General features: G+C 45.3%; 1 protein-coding gene across 8 annotated transcripts in view; it reads right to left on the reverse strand.

Annotated features, from left to right (window-relative positions):
• The window catches only part of SNX29 (sorting nexin 29), a 588,023-nt gene that overhangs the window by 273,290 nt on the left and 286,938 nt on the right, over positions 1 to 27,795 (reverse strand). For all 8 annotated transcript variants that reach the window (XM_031657934.1, XM_031657931.1, XM_031657930.1 and 5 more), the window contains one exon: positions 14,021 to 14,127. In XM_031657934.1, the coding sequence (XP_031513794.1) occupies positions 14,021 to 14,127 (107 nt within the window). The remainder of the gene's footprint in view (positions 1 to 14,020; positions 14,128 to 27,795) is intronic.

Consider the following 27,795-nt stretch of genomic DNA (forward strand, 5'->3'; position numbering starts at 1 on the left):
AGCTGCCCAGAATGCTGCAGACAGACAGTGGAAGGAGGCAGGTGACTGTGGAATTCCCAGGCCTGGGAGTAGACGGGGTGAGTCTTTAGAAACCAAGAAGACTCATTCTCCCTGAGTAAGCATGCCAGGCCATTCTCAATCCATCGGAGGAGGGAGGAATGGGAGATTTCCAGCGACCCTGTGCATGACAGCGTTGAGGGCTGTTCCACTGAGAGTGACAATGTCTGTCCCCAAAACAGGTAAATGAGACAAGAGGGTTCCCCACCACAGCAGGCACCCCACCTGAGAGATGAGGGGTGACGGGCGGCCATGCATACAATTCCCTGCTTGATCTATAAATGCTACACATTGGAAACGATGACTCCCAGGCCACAGATGCAGACATCTGAGGCTCACAGAGGTCAGGTGACAGGGCCCAGGCATGTGCCTAGAGCCAGGATTTCGATTTCGATTCTCACATTCTGACCAAGAGTGGGGACAGATCGTCATCTCCTGGTGTTTGGATTCAAAGTTCTCCCCAGAGAGTGGCTGTGAGCTTCAGGTCTGGAATCTGAGCACCTACGTGACCCTGACCATCAGTAAGCTCACCACACTTCAGTGTCCTCCCTGTAGAGTGGGGAAGAGAGTAATACCACCACACAGAGTGGTTATAAGGATCACAAGAGATCAATAAAGTGCTTAGGAATATGTCTGGCACTGCGTAAGCACTGAATGAATGCAAGCTTGCCAGCCTGATAAGGATTTTAACAATCACGGAGAAAGATATCTGCAGCTTTCCAAAAGAACAGAATGGCTCAAAATTAATTGATAAAAAGGATTCTTTGTACTTTATTTTTTTAATCCATTCAAATATGCCCCCAAAGTAGATTAAATAAAAACGTTCAATATGTTCTTTCTACCAAGCTACTGGATCAAATCACCCTATTACCTGAGCTAAATAATTCATTTAGTTAATTCGCACTGTAATGAATCAGGAGAAGCTACAAAACCTCAAAGTCGTTCCAAGTCCAATTTCAAGTCTCTTTCAGGCTTTCGAAAAGTCTTCAACCAGAAGACAGTCATAAAATGTGTCAGGAAACAGAAACGATGAGCTTAACCTCTACCTCGGGCCGACTAATCTTCGGAAACGAACACACTGTCTGAACAGCAGGGAAAGCAGTCACCGCTGTTATCAGAACTGGGTCCAAATGTCAGCTCTGCCACTTGCTGACTATGCGACTTGGGATATTCTACTCAACCCTTCTGAGCCTCAGTATCCACCACCGCCTACCTTGCAGGGCTGTCGTGAATATTAAATGACATGATGCATATAACGGGGCCAGGCATGGTGGCTCACACCTGTAACCCCAGCACTTTGGGAGGCCAAGGTGGGAGGATCATTTGAGGCCAGGAGTTCAAGATCGGCCTGGTCAACATAGCAAGACCCCATCTCTTTGAAAATATATGTATAATAATAAAAAGATGTATATGATGCCCCCGTCCAGTGTTTGACACACAGTACATGCTTATTAAATGGTGTCAATTATATTAATTTGGATTTAAATAATTTGTCTATTCATTATTCATTCATTAATAAGAGTGAACTACACTAGTGAAAATGTCTATTTATTCTACATAAGAAAGTTGCTCAGCTGGACGTTAGCAACAATTCTTACATAAGAGTTTAAACAAGGTTAGTAAAACCTCTGATCCTTACAAGCTTAACTAACACTAGAGCCACTGTGCCTTGTATCAGCCTCGCAGGGGAAGAGAACAAGGAGGGGACAGAAGATTTTAGATCCTTCAAATAAAACACACAAGAATATCACACTATTAGAAGCAAAGTCCTAAGTCTCCCTATTACATATGGGGAGATGTTTCTGAAATGACAGGGCACCTGGAGGCAACGCTTTTGACAAGACGTCTTCCAAGCCTAACTGCTACAAGTCATTCGAGCTGAGAGTCCTCTGGCAGTGCCCCTGACAGTCAACTAGTAGAGCACCTTTAAGGAACAGAAGCCTCTCTCTGCACCACCGACCTACAAAACTCTACCTTCCAGAACGGGTCTGAAATGACTGGCTGGGACTTAGGAGGAAATTCCTATCCAAAGTCCAAGAGCGGCCATGGGAGGAAGGTGCAGCTCGCCACATGCACTTGTGGTAGGGAGAATCAAGACAGAGAAAAGGGAGAACTTTCCAATCCTACCACTTTCAGAAAAAGAAACATTAATTGTAGCATCTGAAACCTAAAAGACTCTCTAGTAGGAATGACAAACAGTGCTAAAAAAGGAACTACGGAGGCGTCTTGCCTCTGTCTCACTCTACGGTCTATCAGTCAGTTGCCACCTGACACGCCCAGGTGGCCAAACCTTCGCACCTGCTGTTCCTGCCATCTGGACTGCCCTTCCCCACCCTGTCTCGCTGGCAAAGTCCTATTCTACCTGCAAAGCCCAGCTTCGAAACGAACATTTCTGCGCTATCTTCTCCAATACACCCCAAACCACAACCCCTCGACCAGCAGATCTGACAGCACCAATTTCCCTCTTCTTTTGATTCACTGATTCACTGCTTGCTGCTAAAAATTACTGTTTTATGGCGCTAACTCGGCTAGTAGGCTGTGAGCCCCCCAAGGCGAGGGAGAGGGCTGATTCTTCAATCTATCCACTGATCTGGCCCTCACTCACTCATCCATTCATTCACACACCGAGCACTGAAGTGAACCTTGGTTTTCTGCCACCACGGCATCCGCTTCCCCTAACAACAGTCCCAGTTTTCATCTGGGATCCATCCCTCTCCCCAACCTCCCTTCTCCATGTCTCAATGGAGCTCTTCCCTGTCTTAGCACCAGCCAGAACCTGTGATCAGCTGAAAAGAGAGAATGGAACCTAAGTTGACTCTACAGAGTAAACGTAAGCTTTTTGACAGGAATGGAGACAGACTCTTACTTTTTCCTATAAATGTGAACCTGGAAGAAAAACTGTGTGCCCAGGGGTGATCACAGTCATGTGTGACCCTGAGGAGGAAAACCCATTGATATGGTTTGCCTGTGTCCCCAGCCAAATCTCACCTTGAATTGTAGCTCCCACAATTCCCACGTGTCGTCGGAGGGACCCAGTGGGAGGTAACGGAATGATGGGGGCAGGTCTTTCCCGTGCTGTCCTCATGACAGTGAATAAGTCTCACGAGATCTGATGGTTTTATAAGAGGGAGTTCCCCTGCACAAGCTCTCTCTCTTTGACTGCCACCATCCATGTTAGACACAACTTGCTCTTCCTTGCCTTCTGCCATGATTGTGAGGTCTCCCCAGCCATGTGGAATTGTGAATCCATTAAGCCTCTTTTTCTTCCCGGTCTTGGGTATGTCTTTATCAGCACCATGACAATGGACTAACACACCTACCAAAAATGATGTCAACCCAGAAAGGGAACAGGAAAGCACACTAAAGAGAGAGAAACAGGAGCCTGGTAACACAGCTTAAGTATCAAGCATTTGCCACAGCTAAAGCCAGACTTTTCCTTGGGCCAAGGGATTCCCTTCCTCGAGATTACCACGACAGGCTCGACTCAGTGGTAATAACAAGCTGAACAGATACCGGTCAATTCTTGCTCTTACAAAAAGTCTGTAGTGGATCCGGCAACACAACAGAGCAACTCTCCTCCAAGCAGTGACTCAGGAATCCAGGCTAGTGTCATTTTCTAGCTATGCATCATGGAACACAGGGCTTCCAGAATTACCATGGCAGGGGAGCAAGAACCAAGAAAACTCATCCCCACTCTCCTATGCCTCAGTCTAGGATAACGCTCATCACCTCTACTTTCAACCCATTGGCCAAAACTAGTCACATAGTCCCAAGCTACCCATAAAGGAGACTAGGAAATGCATCTGTCCTGTGTGTATACAAAAAGAAAAATGAGACAGACCTTGATAAATAACACAGTCTTTGTCACGGACAGCCTGAGCCAAGCTTTTTTATTCTGCAACCAAAAAAACTATTTATTCAATGATACAAGCATCAACCAGGTACCAGAGGTCATGAAGGATGAACACAGATAAGTGGGGCACATTCACGACACCATACTAGCAGGATTAGGAGAGGTGACACAAAGCATGTGTAGGACACCCGGGGCAAACTGAACCCAGTCTTCAGGAGTGCAGTGGGGTGATTCGAGAAGGCTTCCAGGATGAGATTTGAAAGCTCAGAAGTCAGCCAGGGAAAACGGAGAGGAGAGGGTTCATGAAAAAAGAACAGGGTTCCAGGTGGGACCTTATATCTGCCTGTGTAAAGTTCTGCAGTGAGAACACGTGCATTTGAGAAAGGAAAACATGCTCAGAGCAGGAAGGCAAGAGTATAGCAAAAAGGCTTACTTTAACATGTGTACATGTTACTTTTACAGGAACCCAAGGGCGAAAGTGAGCCAATGGCAAGTTTTAAGCAGAAAAAGAAATGGACCAAGCAGACTGGGTCCAGAGTAGTTTGTCATTGTCCATCTACATGCATTAAATACCACAAGTCCCTCCCTCCTCCCCGTCTCAGCGTTTTTCACTCTCCCCGCACCCCCAGTTTCTCCAACTCCACACTGCCAGTGATGAGCCCTTGATGTTGCCAGCAGGCTGAGCTCATGCAGCATTCAGGACAGCCCTGTCCCTTCACCGGGTGTATTCTGAACTCTGAGCCCAACCTTGACAGGACTACATCTCTTTTACTCGCTTCCATCAAGGCCATAGGACTCCTTCTGGCTTCCTGAAGCCACTTCCCGCCTCAAAGAGGAAGGCAAATATAAAACAGGCCCAAAATAGTGTGGGTCTGAAAAGCTGAAAACCAGCCACTATAATTACAAGTATTTTTATCTATCGTCCAAAAAAGGAGTATTGGATCATTTTCCAAGTGTTTCTCTAAGGAAGTTCATCTGTTCATTCGCAAGTACTCTAGACTTCCAGATCAGAGGCACAACCGGAAATAAGGCTTCAGCAGAAATGGAAGCGAAACAGAACACACGGGGTGGAGACACAGCAAAGATCAGGGCCCGGCGCTGCCACCGGAGAGGGTGGTGACCTCGCCATGAAATGAGAAACGAGGTATCCAAGGTTCTATGAGAGAAATCAAAAGATCGGCAAAGATAGACACTACAAAGCTGGGGGCGCAAGCATGCCTGCACAGAGGCACGGCTGTGACCTGCACCTGAACACGCCCCAGGCAAACGCAAACAGGTAACTGAGAGGCCAAGGGAGAGGAGGGATGAAGGAAGAGCCATTGAGAAGAAGACAGTGCCAATAGTGAACCCTTCTCCTCCTGCTGCACAGGCGGATAACCCCAGCACACAGGAACAGATGGGGATATCCAGTGGGCACAAGGGGCATCAGAAGGGGCCTGCCATCCAAGGCAGCACACACGGCTGTTTACCCAGTAAGTGCTCACATCAGAAACCGTGTCACCAGCTAGAATCTGTTTCCATTCTCCCTCCTCATCTCTTCCATCGTTCCCTAGTTCTTGACAAGCTAATAGCCAGCATGTTTGTCACTGAGTTCATTTTCCTGGCTCTGCTTAGAACTAAAAGTTAGAGCTAGCCGGCAAGGCAGGCCCGATTCCTGTTTCTAGTCAGGTACAGAGAAGGCCACAGAGGGCAATGGGAAGAGTACCAACTCTGGGGTCAGTCAGGGGGTCAAATCTTGCTTCTACCCAGGCTAGCCCCGTGACCTCGGGCAGGTGACTTAGCCCTTCCAAGTCTTGGCTTCCTCATCTGTAGGTATGTAGAGAACAACGAATCAGACAGTCCATGTAATGCAATTAACACAGTGCCTAAAAATAGAGTAGCCCCTCAATTCGCCCTCACTGCTATTACCTTCATTATCTTTTTCTGTTTGTTTGTTTGTTTTGGAGACGTCTCACTCTGTCACCTAGGCTGGAGTACAGTGGCGCCATCATAGTGATGCAGGACTGATGAGCTCCCAAAGAAGGGCTAAGCCTGCAAGGGTTCTTGGTTGTGCCCGGGAAAGTATTCAAGGGCAAGCTGGAGGTAGAAGAAAACAACTTTATCGAAGCAGTGGTATCACAGCTCCAGTGGAGTGACAGCTCCAGGACTGCTCCTGCAGAGCAGGGTGACCCATAGACAGAAGACGGCAGCTCAGGGCAGTTGTGCAGTCACATTTGTACCTACTTTTAATTACGTGTAGATTAAGGGGTCGTTTACGCAGAAATTTCTAGAAAGGAAGTATTAACTTTTGGGTCACTGCCATGGAAAGGGGTGGTAACTCCTGGATGTTGCCATGACGATGATAAACTGACATGGTACCCACGGGCATGTCTGATGGAAAGCTGCTTCCACCCAGCCCTGTTTTAGCTAGCAGTCAGTTTGGTCCAGTGTCTGAGTCCCACCTCTGGAGTCAAGTCCCACCTCCTCCTTCAATAGCTCACTGCAGCCTTGACCTTCTGGGCTCAAGCAATCTTCCTGCCTCAACCTCCTGAGTGGTTGGGACCACAGGCACGCTGCTGTGCCCGGCTAGTTAAAAAAAACATTGTTTTGTAAGTACAGGGTCTCACTACATTGACCAGGCTGTAACATCAATATCTATAGCTGCTTTTCATAAAATGTCACGAAAAACCCAACAGGCCACCGAGTACCACACACGTAATAGACCCTCATAAAGCACTGGTGGGAGAAATTCTACAGGATCAACAACCCAGGTTCTTCAACTAATAGATGACAGGTAAGGAAGAAGGGAGAGGTAGGGAGACACAGGTGACAGAACACACAGATTAAAAGAGACTCAAGAGATCCGTCACCAATCGTGAGGTAGGGACCTTACTAGGATCCTGACTCAAACATCTGTTTAAACTGCAAATGTGAACACTCACCAGATATTTGACAATACCAAAGAATTACCGCCAACTTTTGGTGTGATAATGATCCTACAGAGTTTTTTCTGTTTTAAAAAGAGAGCCCTTATAGTTTACTACCAATATATTCCTAACTACTTAGGGGTGAAATCAACGTTGTGCTTCGGATTTCCTTCCAAACACTACGTGATGCTGGGGAAACAGGAGGGTAAGTGGATGAAACAAGACTGGCCAAGAGTTGATAACTATTGAAGTAGGGTGATGAGTATATAGAAGTTCTTTATGCTCTTTCGCCTATTCTTTACCAGTAAAATATATACGCTATTTAAAAAAAAACAGAGACACCTGTGTGAGATACAGCCCGCCTCCTCCTCCTGGAGAGACCTTCGTTAGGGAAGGAGTCCATTTGTAAAGGAGACCACACTGGAGGCTGGAAATCCATGCGCTGGTGAAGCCTGCAGCCTGGGTCACATCTCCTCGTCCTCAAATCCCTCACTTTCCCAGGGCCTGTGCAGCTGTGCTGCTGACCTGACTGTGTGTGTTGTTAACTGAAGTCAAGGCAGACAGCCAAACAAAGGGCACATCCAAGAGGCAGAAAAGCTCCGAGCTTAGCCATCTTGCGTAAATGAGATGCTCCAGTTCCTTGTTCGGGAAGCTGGGGATGAGAAAGAGTGAGCCAGGGACCCCCTGAAAGACCTTCTTAAAGAAGCTCCTTTCCCTGACACTCCAACCTGAGAATCACTGGGAGTAGCATGACCCTTCTTTAACAGGCTTTTTAAAGTGTGACTATGGTATTGCAGTAATGTGGGGCTTTTAAAAGAGCTCTTATCTTTTAAAGATAGATTCTGAAATAGGAATGTAATAATATGGAATCTGGAATTTTCTTCAAAATACCATAAGAGGCTAAGGTTTGAGGGGTGGGACAAGATACAGATGAAGCAAGATTGGCCAGGAGTTACTAACAGCTACAGCCAGGTGATGGATACATAGAAGCTCATTACACTCATTTATATCTGTGTATATTTCAACTTTTACGTAATAAAAAGATTTTAAGAACTCCTTGGAAGTTTAGCCCTGTTAGTCATTCACACTTTAGTGGGAATTACACCTAGCCTGCTAGAAACTATAACTTCTTACCCTTTTTCACTGATACACAGGAGGCACTTAAACACTCAGTTTTGCTTGGTAATCAAACTATATGAGGTAAGAGCCTGGTCTCAATCCACTCAGTTTCATGTGATTTAAAAAAAAACAAAAACAAAAACAAAGAAAACCAGAACAGGCATGGTGGCTCACACCTGTAATCCCAGCACTTTAGGAGGCCGAGGTGGGCAGATCACTTGAGGTCAGGAGTTTGAGACCAGCCTGGCCAATTTGGTGAAACCCTGTCTCTACTAAAAATACAAAAATTAGCTGAGCATGGTAGCGCATGCCTGTAATCCCAGCTACTATGGAGCGGGAAGCAGGAGAATCGCTTGAACCAGGGAGGCAGAGGTTGCAGTGAGCCGAGATCGTATACCACTGTACTCCAGCCTGGGCAACAGAGTGAGACTCCATTAAAAAAAAAAAAAAAAAAAAAGAGTCACATCATATCTTTCATTTTGAGTATCAGTTTAATGTAGATCTCAGCTCAGAGTTTTTTATCCTGAGTCCTGATACAGAATCCAGTATTTTATTGAAAAGCCCATGCTGCTCTTATATAAAAATGACTCCTGGACACGTCAAAAGTGTTGGAACCCATTGGTGCCAATTTATGAGGCAAGCACTGGTGGTGTAACTGCTCCCAAGGTGCTGGCTGCTTCCGGAATGTTTACAGTTTATTAAAATGATGATCACATTCACAGTTATCTACAGCATGTGATTATGAGTTTATTTTTTACCAGCTTGATGTTTAAGCTTACTTTTCCATTAATAGCAACTCTGCCATTATAATGAGAACAAATGTTGCTAATACACCATTATTTTACCCATGAGAAAAATTCAGGGATTAACTATACTCAGACAGTAAATGATAAGTGTCTTATAATTTTAAAAATCAATCAATAGCTAGCCGAGCCCTGCCATATGGAAGGAAGTAAAGTTCTGTTTGCAGAGGATGGACCGGCAATATTGAAGCAGAAGATACACAAGTGGGGCAAACAGCTGGAAAACGGTGCCAGCAAGCAAGACCTGGGAGAGCCTGAAGGCAGCATGAGGGAGCTAAGCCCTGGTAAACAGTGAGCGGAAGGAGAACTGAAGGGAAACGGCATCTACTGATTACATATGGATACAAAGCTTTATGTAAGTGAGGGCGCCGCTGGTAAGCAAAAGCAAAAGTCCTTATACAAAAATCCAGTATTTTATTGAAAAGCCCATGCTGCTCTTATATAAAAATAACCCCTGGACACATCAAAAGTGTTGGAACCCATTGGTGCCCATTTATGAGGCAAGCTCTGGCAGTGTAACTGCTCCCAAGGTCCTGTAAAAGCAAAAAACAAACAAACAAACAAACAAAACAAAACAAAAAAAACACTAGATTCTAACCTAAACTAAAATAGAATTCACTATAAACAGGCAGAAAAGTGGAAATCAGGCTCAGAAAAGTAACTGGGGCCAGGCACAGTGGCTCACACCTATAATCCATCCCATCACTGTGGGAGGCCGAGGCAGGTAGATCACCTGAGGTCAGGAGTTTGAGACCAGCCTGGCCAAGATGGTGAAAACCCATCTCTGTTAAAAAAAAAAAAAAAAAAAAAAATTAGCCGAGTGCGGTGGCACGCATCTATAATCTCAGCTACTTGGGAGGCTGAAGCAGGAGAATTGCTTGAACCTAAGAGGCAGAGGTCGCAGTGAGCTGAGATTGTGCCATTGCACTCCAGCCTGGGTGACAGAATGAGACTCTGTCTCAAGAGAAGAAAAAAAAAAAAGAAAAAGGAACTGAAACCAGAGCAATTCTGACAGGTTCAACACAGGAAATAACTAGAGTCTTATCAGACTCATTGCTAGTAGTCTATTGAATAAATGCTTATTGTTAATTGCTATTGAATAAATGGCCTCCCAAGCATTGCTGCATTCTTATATACCTTCAGAGTTAAACCCCCATTGGCCTAGCTCAGGTCATGTGCCCGGCCCTGAACCAAACCCAGGGCAAAGCACTTAGATGTACTGTCCCACCCAGACAGCATGCTATGGTGGAGAGGAAGCCCTCCAAAGGAAGTCAGGACAGAGGGGAGAAGAGGAAGCACAGAGACACCTCCTGTATACTGCAGGCACTCAGCTGGGTTCTTTATGTGCCATTCCCAAAACAAACCCACTTGCAGCTATGACTGGCTGCATTTCACTAATGGAGAACGTGAGGCTTAGAGAGGTTAGGGGCTGTGCCCAGGAACATACGGCAGTAAGTGGCAAATCTGAACTCAGTCTGACACGCGATACATGTGCTTTCCAAGTCACCAGGCTGCAGAAGGCAGCGACAGAGTGATGGAGGCCCAAAGTCCAAATGTCGCCAACATGTCACATTGTTGTGAAGGCAACTGCTGAAAAAGAATAGAACATCTCTGAAGATGTGTCCAAACCAAAGGAAATGTACTTAAAAGAGGTAAAGAAGCAAGAGACTCAGAAGAGATCTATCTTGGATGTGTTCAATATATTTTATCTTCAAAACCTTGGTGAGAACAATTGCTTCTCTTCTGATGTCTTAGAATTTCAAGAAGGATGGGGAAGTTTACAGAAGAAATTCTGAGCATCACTAACAGTCTCTAAGAAGCAGGGAGGAATTATCTAAAGAAGCTGTGGTTAGGTGCCAACCTCTGCAGAGCTGCTGTCAAAGACACGGCTCCAGGTCTGTGGGTATAACCCCACCTCTGCACTTCAATCCTGTGTGCTGACTATCACAACAGGCACGTCTGCCTCATCCACAAGAAGTCGCTCTGCAAGTGGCTCACGCCTGTAATCCCAGTACTTTGGGAGGCTGAGGTTGGTGGATCATGAGGTCAAGAGATGGAGACCATTCTGATCAACATGGTGAAACCCCCATCTCTACTAAAAATACAAAAATTAGCTGGGCATGGTGACGCATGCCCGTAGTCCCAGCTACTCAGGAGGCTGAGGCAGGAGAATCGCTTGAACCCAGGAGGCAGAGGTTGCAGCAAGCTAAGATCACGCCTCTGCACTCCAGCCTGGCGACAGAGTGAGACTCTGTCTCCAAAAAAAAAAACAAAAAAAAACAAAAAACGCTCCATCTAGGGTAGTGAATGCCATTTCAGGGATGTCTGTTTCAACCTTACAACTTCCTTGGCTCATCTCCTACAACCATCAACACTGCTGCTCCCAGGCTAGGAAAAGTCACAAAGGGAGGAGAAAGGAAGCTAAGGGCTGGACACTGAGAAGGCGCTCAATGGGTGTGCGTGAACTGTGTTGGCACCATCTATTACTCAATGGCCTCCCTAGGCTCCAGGCTATGCTTCCTGCTAACACTGAGGGCCAGAGGAAAGTGCCTCCTCTACAGAACCCATGTGCTCTTATTAGCTATCTAAACTAATTTCTAATTAGCTATCTAATCTAATTTCCACCAGGATGCTCTGAGCTCTAGTTAAGACTTAACTGTGGGCCGGGTGCAGTGGCTCACACTGTAATCCCAGCACTTTAGGAGGCCAAGGCGGATGGATCACCTAAGGTCAGGAGTTTGAGACCAGCCCATTTAAAGAGGGCTTTATGGCATTTACTTTAGGTCTTCAGGCCTTCATGCCTGAACCTTGAGCCCTCCCGTTTGGTAGTTCCACACTCACCCTCTCACAGCTGGCTGGAACAGCCAGGCAGGTGAACCCTGCAGTAACTCCCCACATGACCCGATCCTCTCCACACATCCCAGCTGAGGTCAGCACAGCAGGGGATGAGACTTTCACACGGTCAAAGCCAAGCAGGTGACGACACAGCCAGGATAGAGCCACAGTACCACCTTTCTCCCCTCCTCCACTCTGCTCCCGACCTGTCAGTCTCCTTTCAGTTCCTGCCAATGCTTCCTTGTATTCAGCCTCTGTTCTTGCTGTTGCTGATGCAGAAAGCAGGCATCTGATAAACACTGAAATAAATCATCCAACCACCCGGCCCACGAATGAACTAGTGGCACTTGGCTCACAGGGTCAAACACCCAATCACCGTCTTCTTGCACCCCCACCCCACCCCACCCCACCCTACACGCTCAGCAGCCCCACAGGTAGAAAATCTCCAAGGAGAGCGGTGCCTGGACCCAGCAATCAATGCCTTTGTGGACCCTGCAAAGCAGGCGCCCTTGCTGAGCTGCACTGGTCTGACGGAGTCCTCACCATAGCACCCTTGTTCCCCAGAGGAACAGAACCTTTCATCCTGCACTTTCATTCTGAGAACCTTTCACCCTCTCTAAGCTCATCAGGCCTTTACTGATTTTCATTCAGTAAATCCAGACATCCCCATCCTAGGGAGAATTTAAAAACTCAAGGGTTATGCGGCATCTACCATTTGCCAATAAGTGGCTGTGGAATGTACAGAGCTGGCAAAGACACGGTCCCGCCTTCCAGGGGCTTGGAGTCCACTGGGGGAAAGAAATACACAAGTCGTCCGAATCCTGAGATTGGGGCCCTGTTTCCCTCTCCACTTGGGCCTTCCAGGCATAGACTCGCGGCCCAGAACCCTGGCATTGCCACCAGCCAAGTCTGAGTCTCACGGCCCCACTGAGGGAGCTCCCAAGGAAGGGCACAGCGGTGGGCAGAGACCACACAGGAGTGCCCTGTCCCCAGGGCTCCCCAGCCTGGCTTTTGACTCATCCCCACCAGCCTGTGTGTTAAGGCCTCAGCTTGCCTTCCCTTGCGCTCACTTGAGTTAGAACGCAAGATGTTTCTAAAGTCACCTTCCTTCTTTAGAGTCAATTTAGAGACCAGACAAAACAGATGGTAACAATGGCAGCCTGAACCAGCAATGAACTTAGGGGGACCCCCTCCAAGGCCCTGGGCTTCTGCAACCCACCGAAGCTCACGCATGTCTCCACAGCAATGAGTGAGTGTTTTCCTGATTACCAAAATAAAACTCACTGTAGAAGATTTAGAAACAACCAAAAGTATGCTTGTATAGTTAGCATGTGTATGTATGTACATACACACATTGCTTATAATACTACCACCAAGGGACCATTACAACATGTACACACAGCTCATCAAAAACATAGCTTCTCAACTTTACCATCGAATATGGTAATAATCAATGGTTTCTGAAAAACCTCTTTATCATATCCAAGAATTACCTTTATTCCTCATTTATGAAGAATATTGTTTATCAGGTATCAACAAAGTTATAAAATGATTTTTCATTACCTAGCAAGATAAATATCTGGTTTTCCTCTTTGAGGCCACTAATGAGATGATTTACATGGATGAATTTCTAGCATGCAGCCATCCTTGCAATCCTAAATAAACCCTGTTTTACGTGCACTGTTCTTTTAATATGTGACTGAATTTGAGTAATGACTTTCTAGAATTTTTGTACATCTCATACACAGATGATTCTATTTGATAGTGTTCTTTTTTATGCTATCTTTGGCAGGATTTTTTTATATCATGGTAATGCATACCTGAACCAAGATAGAGACGTATAAAAACCCTCTCAGGAAATATAAATAGCAAAGGGCTCTTTGTGTATTACCTTGAAGAGTTTCCTAGAAATCACCATGAAAGCATCTAGGCTTACTGTCTTCTAAGGAAGCAGTTCTTCAGTTACTTGTACAACTTTATTCCAAAGTGTTTTGGTTTTTTGTTTTGTTTTTTCTTTTGAGGGCGAGGGGTTCCCTTTGACCAGTCTGCCTCATCTTCAATTAATTCTGATAAGGAATGTGTTTTCTGAAAAATAGTTCACCTCATCCATATTTTCACATTTAACAGCACAAAGCTGCATGCGATATTCTCTCCTGTTTTCATCTCCAAATGTTACAATTATTTCATTTTTAATGTTACATATATATTTTTCTCTTATTTTCTTATCGTAAGTGCCAGAAATTTCCAATAATTAAGTGATATGTTTCAAAGGATCAGCTCATACTTCTCTTTATAAAGCACACTGACTTGGTCTTGTTTTGTTTTGTGGGGCTGAGGAGTTGTTTGGTTGTTTTGCTCACGTGTCTTTAGAACAGGCTGGGCTTATCCTGGAAAGTCTCCAAAGCAGCCAACATCAGAAACAAAGACGCAGACTCCACTGGCCTTACCTCGATGAGCTTTCTTTCGTAGGAGCTTGCAAGTTCTTCAGCAATTTCTCCCGGCTTCTGTTCAGTTACTGTAACTTCTCCATCAACACTCCAAAGATTTGGCACAACTTTAGAGAAAGAGAGACATGTCATAAGTATTTCAACAGTATCGAAAACTATTCTCCCAGTAAAAAAAAAAAATTCTTCTTTCTCAGATGACTTCAGATTGAAAATGCTCTCAAGAAAAAAAAAAAAAAACACACACACACACACACACAAGCACACTTACTAATTACTTCAACAATGGGACATTTTCACCTTAGTACAATAAAACAAGTGATAAGGCCTGCACGGTGGTGTGTGCCTGTAGTGTCAGCTGCTCAGGAGGCTGAGGGGAGAGGATTGCTTGAGCCCAGGAGGTCGAGGATGCCATGAGCTATGATTGTGCCAATGTCATTCAGCCTGGGTGACAGAATTAGACTTTGTCACTTTAAAAAAAAAAAAAAAGAGTTAAGCTGTATTTTTAAAATGCAAGAACTGTCATGAGATAGAGGCACAGGAGTCAAGGAATAATCTTGTCACTACTTTCCATTTCAGGAGAAAGCAGGCAATGTTTTGACAGATTTGGCAAGACATAAGAGCCTACATTTGTTGTTTTGTTTTTTTTTTTGGGGGGGGGGTGTAGGTTTTGTTTTGTTTCATTTGAGATGGGGTCTTGTCTGTCACCCAGGCTGGAGTACAGTGGCATAATCAATCATACAGCTCACTACAGCCTCGAACTCCTGGGCTCAAACAATCCTTCTGCCTCAGCCTCCTGAGTCACTGGGACTGCAGGCATACCCCTGCTGCACCAGGCTAATTCTTTTTTTTTTTCTTTTAGTTTTTGTAGAGACAAGTTCTCACTATGTTGACCAGGCTGGTCTTGAACTCCTGGCCTCAAGTGATCCTCCCTCCTCGGCTTCCCAAAGTGCTGAGATTGCAGGGGTGAGCCCCTGCATTCAGTCCACTTACATCTTTTATATTTGCTAAGTTTCCTTTTCTACAACAAAAAAGTGATCCAGTGAGGTAGTGCCTGCCCACAGCCAGCTGTGGAGCACTAATGGGGGTCAGAATAATGTGTAAAACCAAGGATCAGCATTTATAAACCATACTTAGGATGACAGCAAGAAAACCTCTAGAAAAACTCGAAAACCAACACAGAACGTCAATGCAAAAGACATGTTAAAGAGACTGGCTCCCAGGTCAGAGCAAGCATGGGCACAGACGGCTCTGAGTAGTGTTTCCATGATTACGTATATGCCCATATACGCCCACTCTGTAGCGAAGAGCAAATAAAGAAGAACTGGGAATGAACCAGACAGTTCCAAGAAAAGCAGGAAACAAGAACAGGGAAGACCTCCCACACCAAGGGCAAAGAAAAAGATTCACAGCATGTTTAAGAACGCGGATTACCCTCAAGCCTCAAAACAAGCATCGACGACGCAGGATCAGTTTCCTGTGTGTTCAGGGACAAGAAACCCCTTGGATGCCCTATCAGCTGTATGGAGCGGGCAGTGAGGCTAAACAAGGATCTGAGACTAGCCCCCCAGTGACAGGGGTAGCCTTCAGGGAGAAGGTGAAAGTCAGTAAGGCTGAGCAAAACCAGGAGTCAAAACTGAAGCAATAAGCCAGGCGGCTAAGCCTCCTCGGGCCGCACTGTTAGAGCCTGACGAAGGCTCAAGGCCATGAGTGACAGCAGGGAACATGCAGAAAGAAGCCCTGAGTCCTGGGCCAGAAACGCACAGAGTGACCCGATCACAACAGATAACCCCAAATAGTTATGGAAAGAAAAACTGTGAAGAACTCCGTAAAGATGAGAGCCTGAATACGGTAATTTACACTCACATCCTCTCAAAATCCCATTAAACTGTCAATTGAGGCTGGGCGCAGTGGCTCACGCCTGTAATGCCAGCACTTTTGGGAGGCTAAGGCTAGTGGATCACTTGAGGTCAGGAGTTCGAAACCAGCCTGGCCAACATGGAGAAACTGTTTCTACTAAAACTACAAAAATCAGCTGGGCATGGTGGCACACTCCTGTATTCCTAGCTACTTGGCGGGGCTGAAGCAGGAGAATCACTTGAAACAGGGAGACAGAGACTGCAGCGAGCCGAGATCGTGCCACTGCACTCCAGCCTGGGCAACACAGCAAGACTCTGTCTCAAAAAAAAAAAAAAAAAAAGCAAATTAAAATGTTTCCTATGAGGCGATGATGAATATGGTAAGTACCCTGATTTGATCATTAAATTTCATATACATGTATCATAATATAAGACACTAAAAGCAAAAAAAAAAAGGGTTTTTATAAAGGCATCGCTCAAAAAAAAAGAATTGGAGAGGAAACAACAAAATTACAGAAGCTGAGAATCAGGTAGATGACTGATAAGTAACTTGACAGACCAGAGAAAATTTCATTCCTAAATAAACATGCGTGCCACCAAAATAATATCTCATGAGAATGGAATGATTCACAAAAGGCTAATGAATTGTTAGCACGAGACACCTCTGGAAGTGAGGGTGAACACAGGACTAGAAAGCGAAAGAAAGGTTTTAAAAGTCTGTTTAAGAAGCGATTAGCAGAATATACATGTTCATTCTCTGGAGAAAATGCGGTAGGTCTGGACTTAGTTGAGGTTGGGGTATTCTATTTTTTTAATGGAGAGATAAAAGTAACACACTCAACTTCTGAGTTTCTCCCATTCTTCTTCCCTCTCCCCAGCCCCACTCATTCCCAGAATAGCAGGCAGACAGCATTTGCCTCTAAGCCAGGGAATGGAAAGGTATTCTCCCAGGAATCTAAAAAAGCTTTGGAGACCAGGGGTAGTTCTCCAGTGGAATGCCACAGCCAGATCACCCCAAGAGGCCCAAAGTCAGTGTTCATGGAGCTTCGAATCAATTTCTAATCCCACTCCAACACCTCTGTAGACATCTAGAAATCACCTCCCATTTGAGAAAAGCACCTAAGAACTTTATGAAAGATTGAGAAGAAAGATTGAGACAGGAATAAACAGAGAAAAGCAACTTGCAGGAAAGAGAGACTATTTAGGGAAAACACTTCAAAAGCAAACTGTTGGTAATATTTCCAGAGAGAGAGGAGGAGACAGTGTAGTCATGAAATAAGAATAGGGAGATATTTAAAAAAGGAGAAAAAGAAAAACACAAAGCACACAAAAGCCCTTTTACAGAGTGAAACTATAACAGCAGAAACAGAACAGGGACTACAAGGGAAAGGGTAGCAAAATTTCCAGAAAATAGAGGCAACGAATAACAAAATGGAATACAAGCCTGGGTGACATGGTGACGCCCCACCTCTGCAAAAACCACAAAAATTAGTGCGGTGTGGTGCCACGTGCCTGTAGTCCCAGGCACTAGGGAGGCTGAGGTGGGAGGCTCACTTGAGCCTCGCAGGCAGAGGTTGCAGTGAACGGAGATGGTGTCACTGCACTCCATCCTGGGCCACAGAGCAAGACCCTGTCCCCCCAAAAAAAGAGGGGGGAAACAGAGAACTACAAGTCCAAATGAGAAGAGATCAAGAAAGGAGAAAAAGATAATGCACAGAAGAGGAAATCAAAGATATAATTCAGAGTCAACAGAAACGAGGGGCAGGATGGAAGAGTTTAATGAACGTTCAGCAAAATGGACAAAAGCAAGCCTCGCTCACAGACTTCAGAACACAGGAGACAGAGACGACAGCCTACCAACTTCTGAAGGGGAGAAAGAATTTTTACAAACGATAAAAACTAGAAATGGCGTAGGATTTCTAAACAGCAACACGGAAAGCTAGAAAACAATGAAGAAACATCTTCAACATCCTGAAGAAAAATGATTTTGAGCCTTAAATTATATACCCAGGCAAGCCACGTGAGAGGCAGGATAAAGGCATTTTCAGACACGTGTCCTTGCAGAAACTTTACCTCGCACCTAAAGAAGAGAAGAAATCTAGGAATTGTAAAGATATGGGGGATCCGACACAAAAGTAAGCCAGAGAACTTTTCATAGTAACAAAAAAGCAGAAGCAACCCAAATGACTATCACCTGGTAAGTCAACAAGATGTGGTCTAGGCATGCAGGGGAGTTCTATTCAGACATGAGAGGACTGAAGAGCCAACTCACGCTGCAACACGGATAGACCGTGAGAGCATTCAGCCAGGAGAAAGAAGCCAGATCCAAAAGGCTGCAGATTACCCAATCCCACGTACACAGAATGTCCATAGGTCTTGGCTGCCAGGGTCTGGGGGTAGGAGGGATGAAGACTGACTGCTATAGGGTATGAGGTTTCTTTGGGGCACAACAAAAATGTTCTGGAATTAGAGTGGTGATGGTTGCACAGTTTGTGAATATAAAAACCACTGAGGGTAGGGGGTGGTGGCTCACACCTGTAATCCCAGCACTTTGGGAGGTCCAGGTGGGTGGATCACCTGAGGTCAAGTGTTCGAGACCAGCTGGCCAACATGGTGAAACCCCATCTCTACTAAAAATACAAAAATTAGCCAGGCATGGTGGTATGCGCCTGTAACCCCAACTACTCAGGAGGCTGAGGCATGAGAATTGCTTGAACTCGGGAGGCAGAGGTTGCAGTGAGCCAAGATCCCACCATTGCACTCCAGCCTGAGCAACAAGAGGAAAACTCCATCTTAAAAACAAACAAACACAAACAAACAAAAACCCAAAAAAAACCTCCACTGAAATTATGTACTCTCAAAGGGTGAGCTGTATGTCATGTGCATTATATCTCAAGAAAGTTTTTAAGAAAAAAACTGAGTGGAGAATGTGGGCCCACAAGCAGCAGAGTTCTGGCTCGAGTAGGCCAGAATGCACCAGGAGAGACTGCCTTGGGTGCAAGTGGGAGGCAGCTTGAAGTGCCTGAATGTACCAGGGGGATTTACACACTGAGGACGAACGTGCAGTTGAATTAAGTATTAACACCAGAGAAATCAAGAGATCATGCAGGAAAAACGATCATGCATCTCACAGCTGTGGAGAGCATTTCCAGTTATAATAATGTAATCACTGAATACTGATCTAACCAAAATGAGGATACGACTGTGCCAGAGGATGTGGAGCCGTGTGTGCGTTTTCTGAAGGTGGAGCAGTCAAAGACAGTTACCCTTCCTCTTCCACAACGAGAAATAGGTAACTCCCACAATTGAAAAATAAAAACGTGGCAACAGGCATGTTGATCAGAGATACGGAGGCAACAACCTAAAGCATGAGTGGAAAAGTTTCAAAGAGGGGCTTCTGAAGCGTGGGAAGTGGCAGACGGTGACAGCCAGAGGCCTCCTGTCTTTTGTAATAAAGCTAAGAGAACCAATGACTTTATCTATGTACCTGCAAAGTTTTGATTTAAAGACACAAACAAAATTATGAGTAAACTATGATTATATGTTAGTGATATGTAAACTATGTAATCAGAATTTGAGGGGAGCCTGCCCTTAGCCATGGGACTTAGAAAAGTCAGGTAAGGGAGCAGAGGAGCCCGTCGGCAGGGCAACCAGGAGACAGATGCCTTGGCAGGCACTGCACTTTCAAGCTGGCTGCAGCTGCTCAGCAGAGCCTGGCGCTAATACATACCCAAAATGGCAGACTCACAGCCCTGCTCTGCCCCTGACTCCAAATGATCTCCTCATCTTGGCCAGGCCCAGGCTGCTGCCCTCTGCAAGGAGGTCCTGCTCATCATGATTCATTCAATCTACTTCAAGTCCAATCAAGCCACTGGCTTCCTATCCCCAAGTCACCAGGCTCCTGTCCCCAAGGCATCAGCCCCTCTAGGACTATATTTAAGAAGAATCAGCAACCTTCAACACCGGGGTGGTAGAGATGCAGAAATAAGCTTTTTAACCTTGAAGCCTTGGGGAAAGACCCTGGACAGTCATGAATTTATAGAAGTTCTCTTAGCAACTAGCCAGGCAACCTTCCCTAGCAACTACCTGACCTCCTCGCTGCCCTGGTTCAGTTTTAGCAAGCATGCCAAAAACTTCAATTCCATGTATGAAATAATACAAAATTAAGCCTACCTATATCATACTTTTCTCATCAGTAGGCAGCTTCAAATATAGACCCCAGGCAGTGTGCAGTGGCTCACGCCTGGAATCCCGGCACTTCAGGAGGCTAAGGCAGGCGGATCACTTGAGATTAGGAGTTTGAAACCAGCCTGGTCAACAGGGTGAAACCCTGGTCTCCACTACAAATGCAAAAATTTTAAAAATTTTTTTAAATGCAAAAATTTCAAAAATTAGCCGGGCATGGTGGCACACGCCTGTAAACCCAGCTACTCGAGAGACTTAGGCAGGAGAATCCAGGAGGCGAAGGTTGCAGTGAGCCAAGATCACACCACTGCACTCCAGCCTGGGCAACAGAGTGGGATCTGTCTCAAAAAAAAAAAATGAAAAAAAAAAAAACAAAAAAAAAACAAAGATGGTTCCAATGCCCCCTTTCCCTTGGTATTCACATTCTTAAATAATCCCTACCCCTTGAGCATAGGCTGGACTTATTGACTCACCTCTAATAAACAGACTATGGCAGAAGTGATGGGGTTTCACCTCTAAGATGAAGTTATAAAGCCTGCTGCTTCTGTGTGAGGTGGCCTTTCTTGTTCATTTATTCTTATGAGGTCCGTAGGAGAACTCTCATTTATACATTTATACAAGAGAGCTCTCCTACGGAGAGAATCTCATGGCAAGGAACCGATGCACGCAGCCAACAGCCCCCATGAGCCACACGAGGAGCAGTGCGCCCTCCTCTAGTGGAGCCTTGGGACAACCGCAGCCTCCAACTGACACCTTGATACAGCCTTAGGAGAGACCCTGAGCCAGGCATGTGGCTAAGCCACACCCAGGCTGTCTATCCCGCACAAACTGTGAGACAGTAAATGTTTGTTGTTTTAAGTCATCTAACTGTGGGGTAATTCGTTACACAATAGTTATCTAATGTAGAGTCTTTAACCATTCCATAGTTACTTCTTGAGAGACCACTTTATTTATTATTTATTTATTTATTTATTTATTTATTTATTTTTATTTTATTTTGAGAGAGTTTCATTCTGTCACCCAGGCTGGAGTGCAATGGTGCGATCTCGGTTCACTGCAACCTCCACCGCTCCGGTTCAAGTCATTCTCCTGCCTCAGTCTCCTGAGTAGCTGGGATTACAGGAGCGTGCCACTACACCCAGCTAATTTTTTGTATTTTTAGTAGAGATGGGGTTTCACCATGTTGGCCAGGCGGATATCGAACACCCAACCGCAGGTGATCTGCCTGCCTTGCCCTCCCAAAGTGCTGGGATTACAGACATGAGCCACCATGCCCAGCCAAGAGACCACTTTAAATTAGACTGAGTTAGACCGTGAAGTTACAGAGACGGTGATATCATTCCATGTAGATGACATGTACAAAAAAAAAAAAAAAGAAAACTAGGAGGTAAATGTGCCATGTTGCTCAACAGCATAAGTATTAGTATTTACAAAGTGAGGGAATTGACTGAACAGGTTAGACGTCTCCCACCTCTCACAAAGGTGAGTATGGGGGGTCAAGGCGTGAGAGGCCATTCATCCCATGAGGCTAAATTCATTCAAGCACATCAGATTTATTTTCAAGTTGAGAAGGTTCATTTGCCTTGGGAGTAAAACAACATCTGGGTATTAAGCAAGGCAGCACAATTAAAGTCTGAGTAATGTCAAGTCATTTGAGAGACAAAAATAACAGATGACAACACCATTCTACACTCTTTGCACATGCCCCCAATAACCAATCAATTTGTAAAGAATCAATTGTGACCGAATTCTGAAAGTCAAATCTAAACAATAAATACAAACATTTGCAACCGATCAAACTACAACTTTTCTAAGTTGCATCTTCCCTGAGGGTGATCTATGAGTTTTAAAACTGAAAGAATGGGGCTGGACATGGTGGCTCACATCTGTAATCTCTGGGGCTTTGGGAGGCCAAGGTGGGTGGATCACTTGAGGTCAGGAGTTCGAGACCAGCCTGGCCAACATGGTGAAACCCCATCTCTACTTAAAATACAAAACTTAGCTAGGCATGGTGGTGTGTGCTTGTAATCCCAGCTACTCCAGAAGCTGAAGCAGGAGAATCGATTGAATCTGGGAGATGGAAACTGCAGTGACCCATGATTGCACCACTGCACTCCGGCCTGGGCAACAGAGTGAGACTCCATCTCAAAATAATGATAATAATAATGTAAAATAAAATGGAAAGAACGACAATTTAATACCCCAAGAGAAAAACATACTTCTCTATTCATGTCGATGATAGCTCGCAGTGACTTCAAAAACAGAAGGCTTCAAGACACTGGTTAGCAATGCAATCTGAAATGCATTAACAATTTCCACCCATATTCTGAGTTACCTTGACAGTGTTCAGAACTTTATATTTTGCCCTGGTCAAGGACTGCATGAAAAGTACACCTGCTAGAATCCAAGAAGACGGAAGCTTTCATCTATATGGCTGGATATTTCCATGTTCAATCAGAAACTTACATTGTGCTTAAAAAGCTCAAATAGAAAGATAGGTCAAAAAGCAAAAAGAAAGGCTGCATTTAATTTCCAATTTTCTAATTAACATTTGAAAACTATATCCATATATAACGGGGTGTCACAGAAATCAAAATAATGGTACTGCTTCAATTTATTTACATAGCACTGCAGATCACACAGTACTTTCACATCAGAATCTCACTGGAGCCTCCAAGCACGATGCAGCCTGGCCATTTTAATCTCGTGCCGAATGTGAAGATGGTGATGCTATTAACTGGGATTTCCCATTGAGCCAATCAACCTAGTTAACATCTACCTTATTCACGGGAAAAATCCACGCTCTACTTACTTGCCTGTACTCTGAATAGTCAGCAACTTTCTCCTGTGTCTCCCTGATGGCATAATTTTAAAAGTTCCACTCCAAATGGGAAAATAATGATTTGGCAAAAACAAGAAGCCTTCTCTCTCTCCATTCAAATAGACATGGAGACTGGGTTTGGTAGAAGTATACAGACATTGATGTTCAATAAGAACTAATTTTCATGCTCCAGAAAAAGCTGTGGGTTAGTCAGGACCATCAGCAGGTCATCTAAACTTAGAGAACATTCATAACTTTTCATCTCATCGCAGCCGGCCGTATCTGTTTGGGGGTATCTGTGTTAAGTTGTCTAAAATAGGTAGAAACAGTGCTGGGCTTGCTAGCAGGCACCAGAGAACACACAGGGTTTTCTGTCTAAATTAAGTGAAACTTCTGAGACCATGGAGAGCGGCATGGCAAACAGCATGATGAGGTTACTGTTTTGCTTTCAATGTGAACAAGCTGAGCATGACCCAGATGCAAACAGCGTGAGATGCTGCTGGCGAAAATAAAGAATCATTTTAAATTCCGAGATGGTTTCCTAGGACATTCGAATGCACACAATGAGGTATGCTCAGGTCCCATAACAACAGGCAAGGTTCTGTGTCTTAGGAAATTTGGGACACTTTACAGTTCCAAAGGAGAAAGGATCCTTCCGAGTCAGATGCCAATGAGGTCTACAAGACAGCAGGTACCCACAGAGTTCCAACAAAGGAAATGGTCTTCCTAACAGTAACATCCGCCATCTTCCAGCGCTCACTGTGGCAAAGGGAGAAACACGGGCAACAAGACCCTGGAGCTCTGCAGTGAAACAGATCCTGGGAGTCAAAGTCTGGCTCCACCGCTTAGCAGGGATGACTTTGAGCAAGTCTTTCATTTAGTTCCTACACAACCAGCTACTGAAGGTTTATTACCTGCCAGGTACCAGGCACTAGAGATACAGGGATATATCAAGGGGGGGAAAGGTGAGTGCCAATAAGAAGCTGACGTTCCAGTGAGGAGACTCAGAAACCCAAGAAGTGACTATTTAATATGCCAGGCCAGGAGAAGGGCCAGAGGAAGTTAAAGCGTGAGAAAATGACGGTGGAGAATGCTAGTTAAATAAGGTTTGAGGAAAGGCCTCTCTCGGGAGGCGCTGTCTGAGCAGAGACTGGGATAAGGCAGGGGAGTGAGCCCCACACAGCCCTAGAGAGAACGTTCCCAGAAACTGCAAATGCAAAGGGCCCAGGGTGGGCACCCATGTGTTCTACCAACAGTGAGGAAGCCCCGCGTGGCTAAAGGATAAAAGAAGGAGGGAGACATTGGCAGGAAATGAGAACAGAGAGGGGACAGGAAGGGTTTGCAGGCTATGGTATTTTATTCCGAGCAAAACAAGTAGCCCCTGGAGGATTCAGAAGAAGTCGGATGATTGGTCTTTTTTAAGGATCACTCCACGGGGTATATGCTGTGCAGAGGCTGGGAGGTCGAACCCAGGGAGTGAACAGCTCAGATCTCCCTCCAAAAGATAACCTGCCATTCCACTGCAAGGAATGCAGTTACCCAACAGCCTCCAGCTACAGCACCTTCCAGTTGTGCTGCTCTTCCCGGACATCCCTGGTCAACAGCTCAGCATACGTGGCTGCTCCCGCAACGTGAGGGAGGTTCCAGTGCCCTGCCGTGGTCTCCGGCTCCAGCACAAACCCAAATCCACAGGCAGCAATAAAGGTGCTAAGGGGCTACTGCCTATAGGCCCCCAGGAGCACAGCACGGCCTGGACAATTTAACAGTCCCGCTTGAGGCTTCAAACACTACGGCATGAAATCTCTATTTCAGAGCTGAGAAAATGGACGGCTGGGTTTTTAGAAAACCCTGTCAATGATGAAACCAGTGATGCAAACCCCAGCCTGCCTAATTTCAAAATCCCCCGCTTGGGACAGACATCCAAGGTCATATGTTAAACATCAAAGGGAGCCTACTCCCCTGCATGCCACACACATACACACACACAGTGTCTCTGTCTCTGTCTCTGTCTCTCTCTCATACCCATGCTAACATTTTTGGTTGTCCACTCATGATTTAAGAAAACTATAAACTTTAACCTTTCCAAAAAGTTGAAATCAAACGCTTTAAAAACACATTATACAAACCTACTTCCCAGGTAATGGATTCTCCACTAAAAAGCAAGGGGCTCCAGTGACCTCCAAGCCAAGAAAACACTACCCAAAAAGTACAGACTTGGCTCACTGTAATCCCAGCATTTTGGGAGGCTTAGGTGGGCGGATCACTTGAGGTCAGGAGTTCGAGACCAGCCTGGTCAACATGCTGAAACCCCATCTCTACTAAAAATACAAAACTTAGCTGGGCATGGTGACATGCACCTGTAATCCCAGCTACTCGGGAGGCTGAGGCAGGAGAATCGCTTGAACCCAGGAGGTGCAGGCTGCAGTGACCCGAGATCACACTAGTGCACTCCAGCCTGGGCGACAAAGTGAGACTCTATCTCAAAAAAAAAAAAAAAAGTACAGGCTTGACTGTATCCCTCAAGAACAAGACCAAGACCAAGACCAAGAACCATGTTGTCTGAGTGGCATATTCTTTTTCTATAACAGATGGAGAATTGCAGATGATCAATCGTGTGGGCAGAGACACAAGCCATCCCTGGGTTCAAATCTTGGCTCTGTCACAGTGACACTGTAATTCATAATAGGAAATACATCTATTTGATTTTGCAACATTTGCTGGCATACAGCTTCCAAAGTCCCTTGGAATCTCCCAAGTGACAGGTGGTGTTTTGCATGCTACCGAGATGACTGGTAGATGGGGGCCGCTGCATGGTCTCCAGAGAGGCTGGTTGGTCAGAAGCACAGGTGATAACACGGACTTGCAACTGGCATCTGAAGTAGGGGCAGTCCTGGGACTAAGAGCTTACCCTATGGGGTCCTGTCAGAACTGAATTGAACGGTAAGGAGCCCGGCTGGTGTTGGAGAACTGCCTGGCGTGGAGGAAACCTGCACACACGTGGCAGTAGAAATGGTGTGTTAAGAGTGGTGTGAGTATAAAAGGAAAAGCAACTTGGGGCTCGGTGTAGTGGCTCACGCCAGCAATCCCAGTGCTTTGGGAGGCTGAGGCAGGAGGATCGCTTGAGCCAAGTAGCTCAAGACCAGCCTGGGCAACATGGTGAGACCCTGTCTCTATCTTAAAAAAAGAAAACCCCAATTTGTTTTTCCCTACAGGTGTCACTAACTAGCAGATCTTGGACTCATGACTTCCTTTCTCTGAACCTCAGTTTCCTCATTTGTAAAATGGGGATAACGGTAACTCTTGGAAGAATTAAACATGAGAAAAACAGAAATTACTTTCCATTCTCACGTCAAGTGTCAAAGATATGAGAGTTTTCTTTTTTTTTTTTTTGAGACTGGGTCTCTCACTGTCACCCTGACTGGAGTGCAGTGATACAATCATGGCTTACTTCAGTCTTGACATCCCCGGGCTCAGGTGATCCTCTACCTCAGCCTCCCAAGTAGCTGGGACTACAGGCCTGTGCCACCAAACCCAGCTAATTTTTGTACCTTTTTTTTTTTTTTGGTAGAGTTGAGGTTTCTCCATGTTTTCCACACTGGTCTCAAACTCCTAGGCACGAGTGATCGCCCAACTGGGTCTCTCAAGGTGCTAGGATTATAGTCATGAGCCACTGTGTCTGGCCGATACGAGAATTTTTTAAAAAACAAATCCGAGAGTGAGAGCCTGCCCTCTTTTTAAAATCAGAACACCTCTCCATTAAGTTTCATGTCTCATGTGTCTTTCCTGAGAAATCTGCTCACCTGTTTCGAAGCTGCATCTCCCTTCCAAGAGATCAGCTAAATATATAACGCATGCACGGGGACAGCTGGGAATGGCTGTTGCATAAACTCAAAGCTGTCATCACACCCTTCCCCAGCCACAGTCCCATCTGCTCACGTGATGGAGCCCAGGAGAGGCTCCGATGGAAACTTCAGAGTTGTGTTCCTCCCTCTAAGTGAAAAGTAGTTTGTGACAGTGAAAACCACTTCTTTGCTGGAATAAAACACGTGGACAGCTGTGCCAGACAGGGTGATTTCCTGCCCTGAACCGAGTGGTGCAGAAGTATTTGCTCGAAAGAACTCTGGGCCCTAACTGCACTCTACAGACCCAAAAAAGGAAGTGTCAGCTTGTCAGCAAAGGGCCAGGGTATCATGGATCACCCCAAATGTTGTTTTAAAACAGCTCATTCCAAAAAAAAAAAACCGAAAACAAAAACAAAAAACAGTTCATTCCAAACAGCAGATGTATCTGGGTTCAAAAATTAAACTAGTAACAGAAATGCATGTAGTATGGTTCTATTTTGGTGAGAGTGGAAAGATATCATCCAGGTATGTACATGGTGGTCTGAGCACAAAGGACACTCAGGCTGTTAACTGTTGTGCCCTGTGGTATGGAGGGCAATAGATAGTAAGTGTTTTCATCCTAAACCTCTGAAGCATTTATTTATTTATTTATTTATTTATTTATTTATTTATTTATTTTTTGGAGACAGAGTCTCGCTCTGTCACCCAGGCTGGAGTGCAGTGGCATGATCTTGGCTCACTGTAACCTATGCCTCCCAGGTTCAAGAGATTCTCCTCCCTCAGCCTCCCAAGTAGGTGAAACTACAGGCACTTGCCATCACGCCCGGCTAATTTCTGTATTTGCAGTAGAGACAGGGTTTCACCATGTTAGCCAGGCTCGTCTCAAACTCCTGACCACAGGTAACCCTCTGGCTTTAACCTCCCAAAGTGCTGGGATTACAAACGTGAGCCACAGCACCCGGCCCTGTGAAGCATTTCTATTTGGTGCAATAAGCACATGTGACTTCTGCAATTCATTCTTAAAGCAGCAGAGTTACACATATAAGAGGCGGAAACTGTTTGTTTGTAAGG

Source organism: Papio anubis, chromosome 18, assembly GCF_008728515.1.
Source record: "Papio anubis isolate 15944 chromosome 18, Panubis1.0, whole genome shotgun sequence".
In the NCBI taxonomy this organism is placed as follows: Eukaryota; Metazoa; Chordata; class Mammalia; order Primates; family Cercopithecidae; genus Papio; species Papio anubis.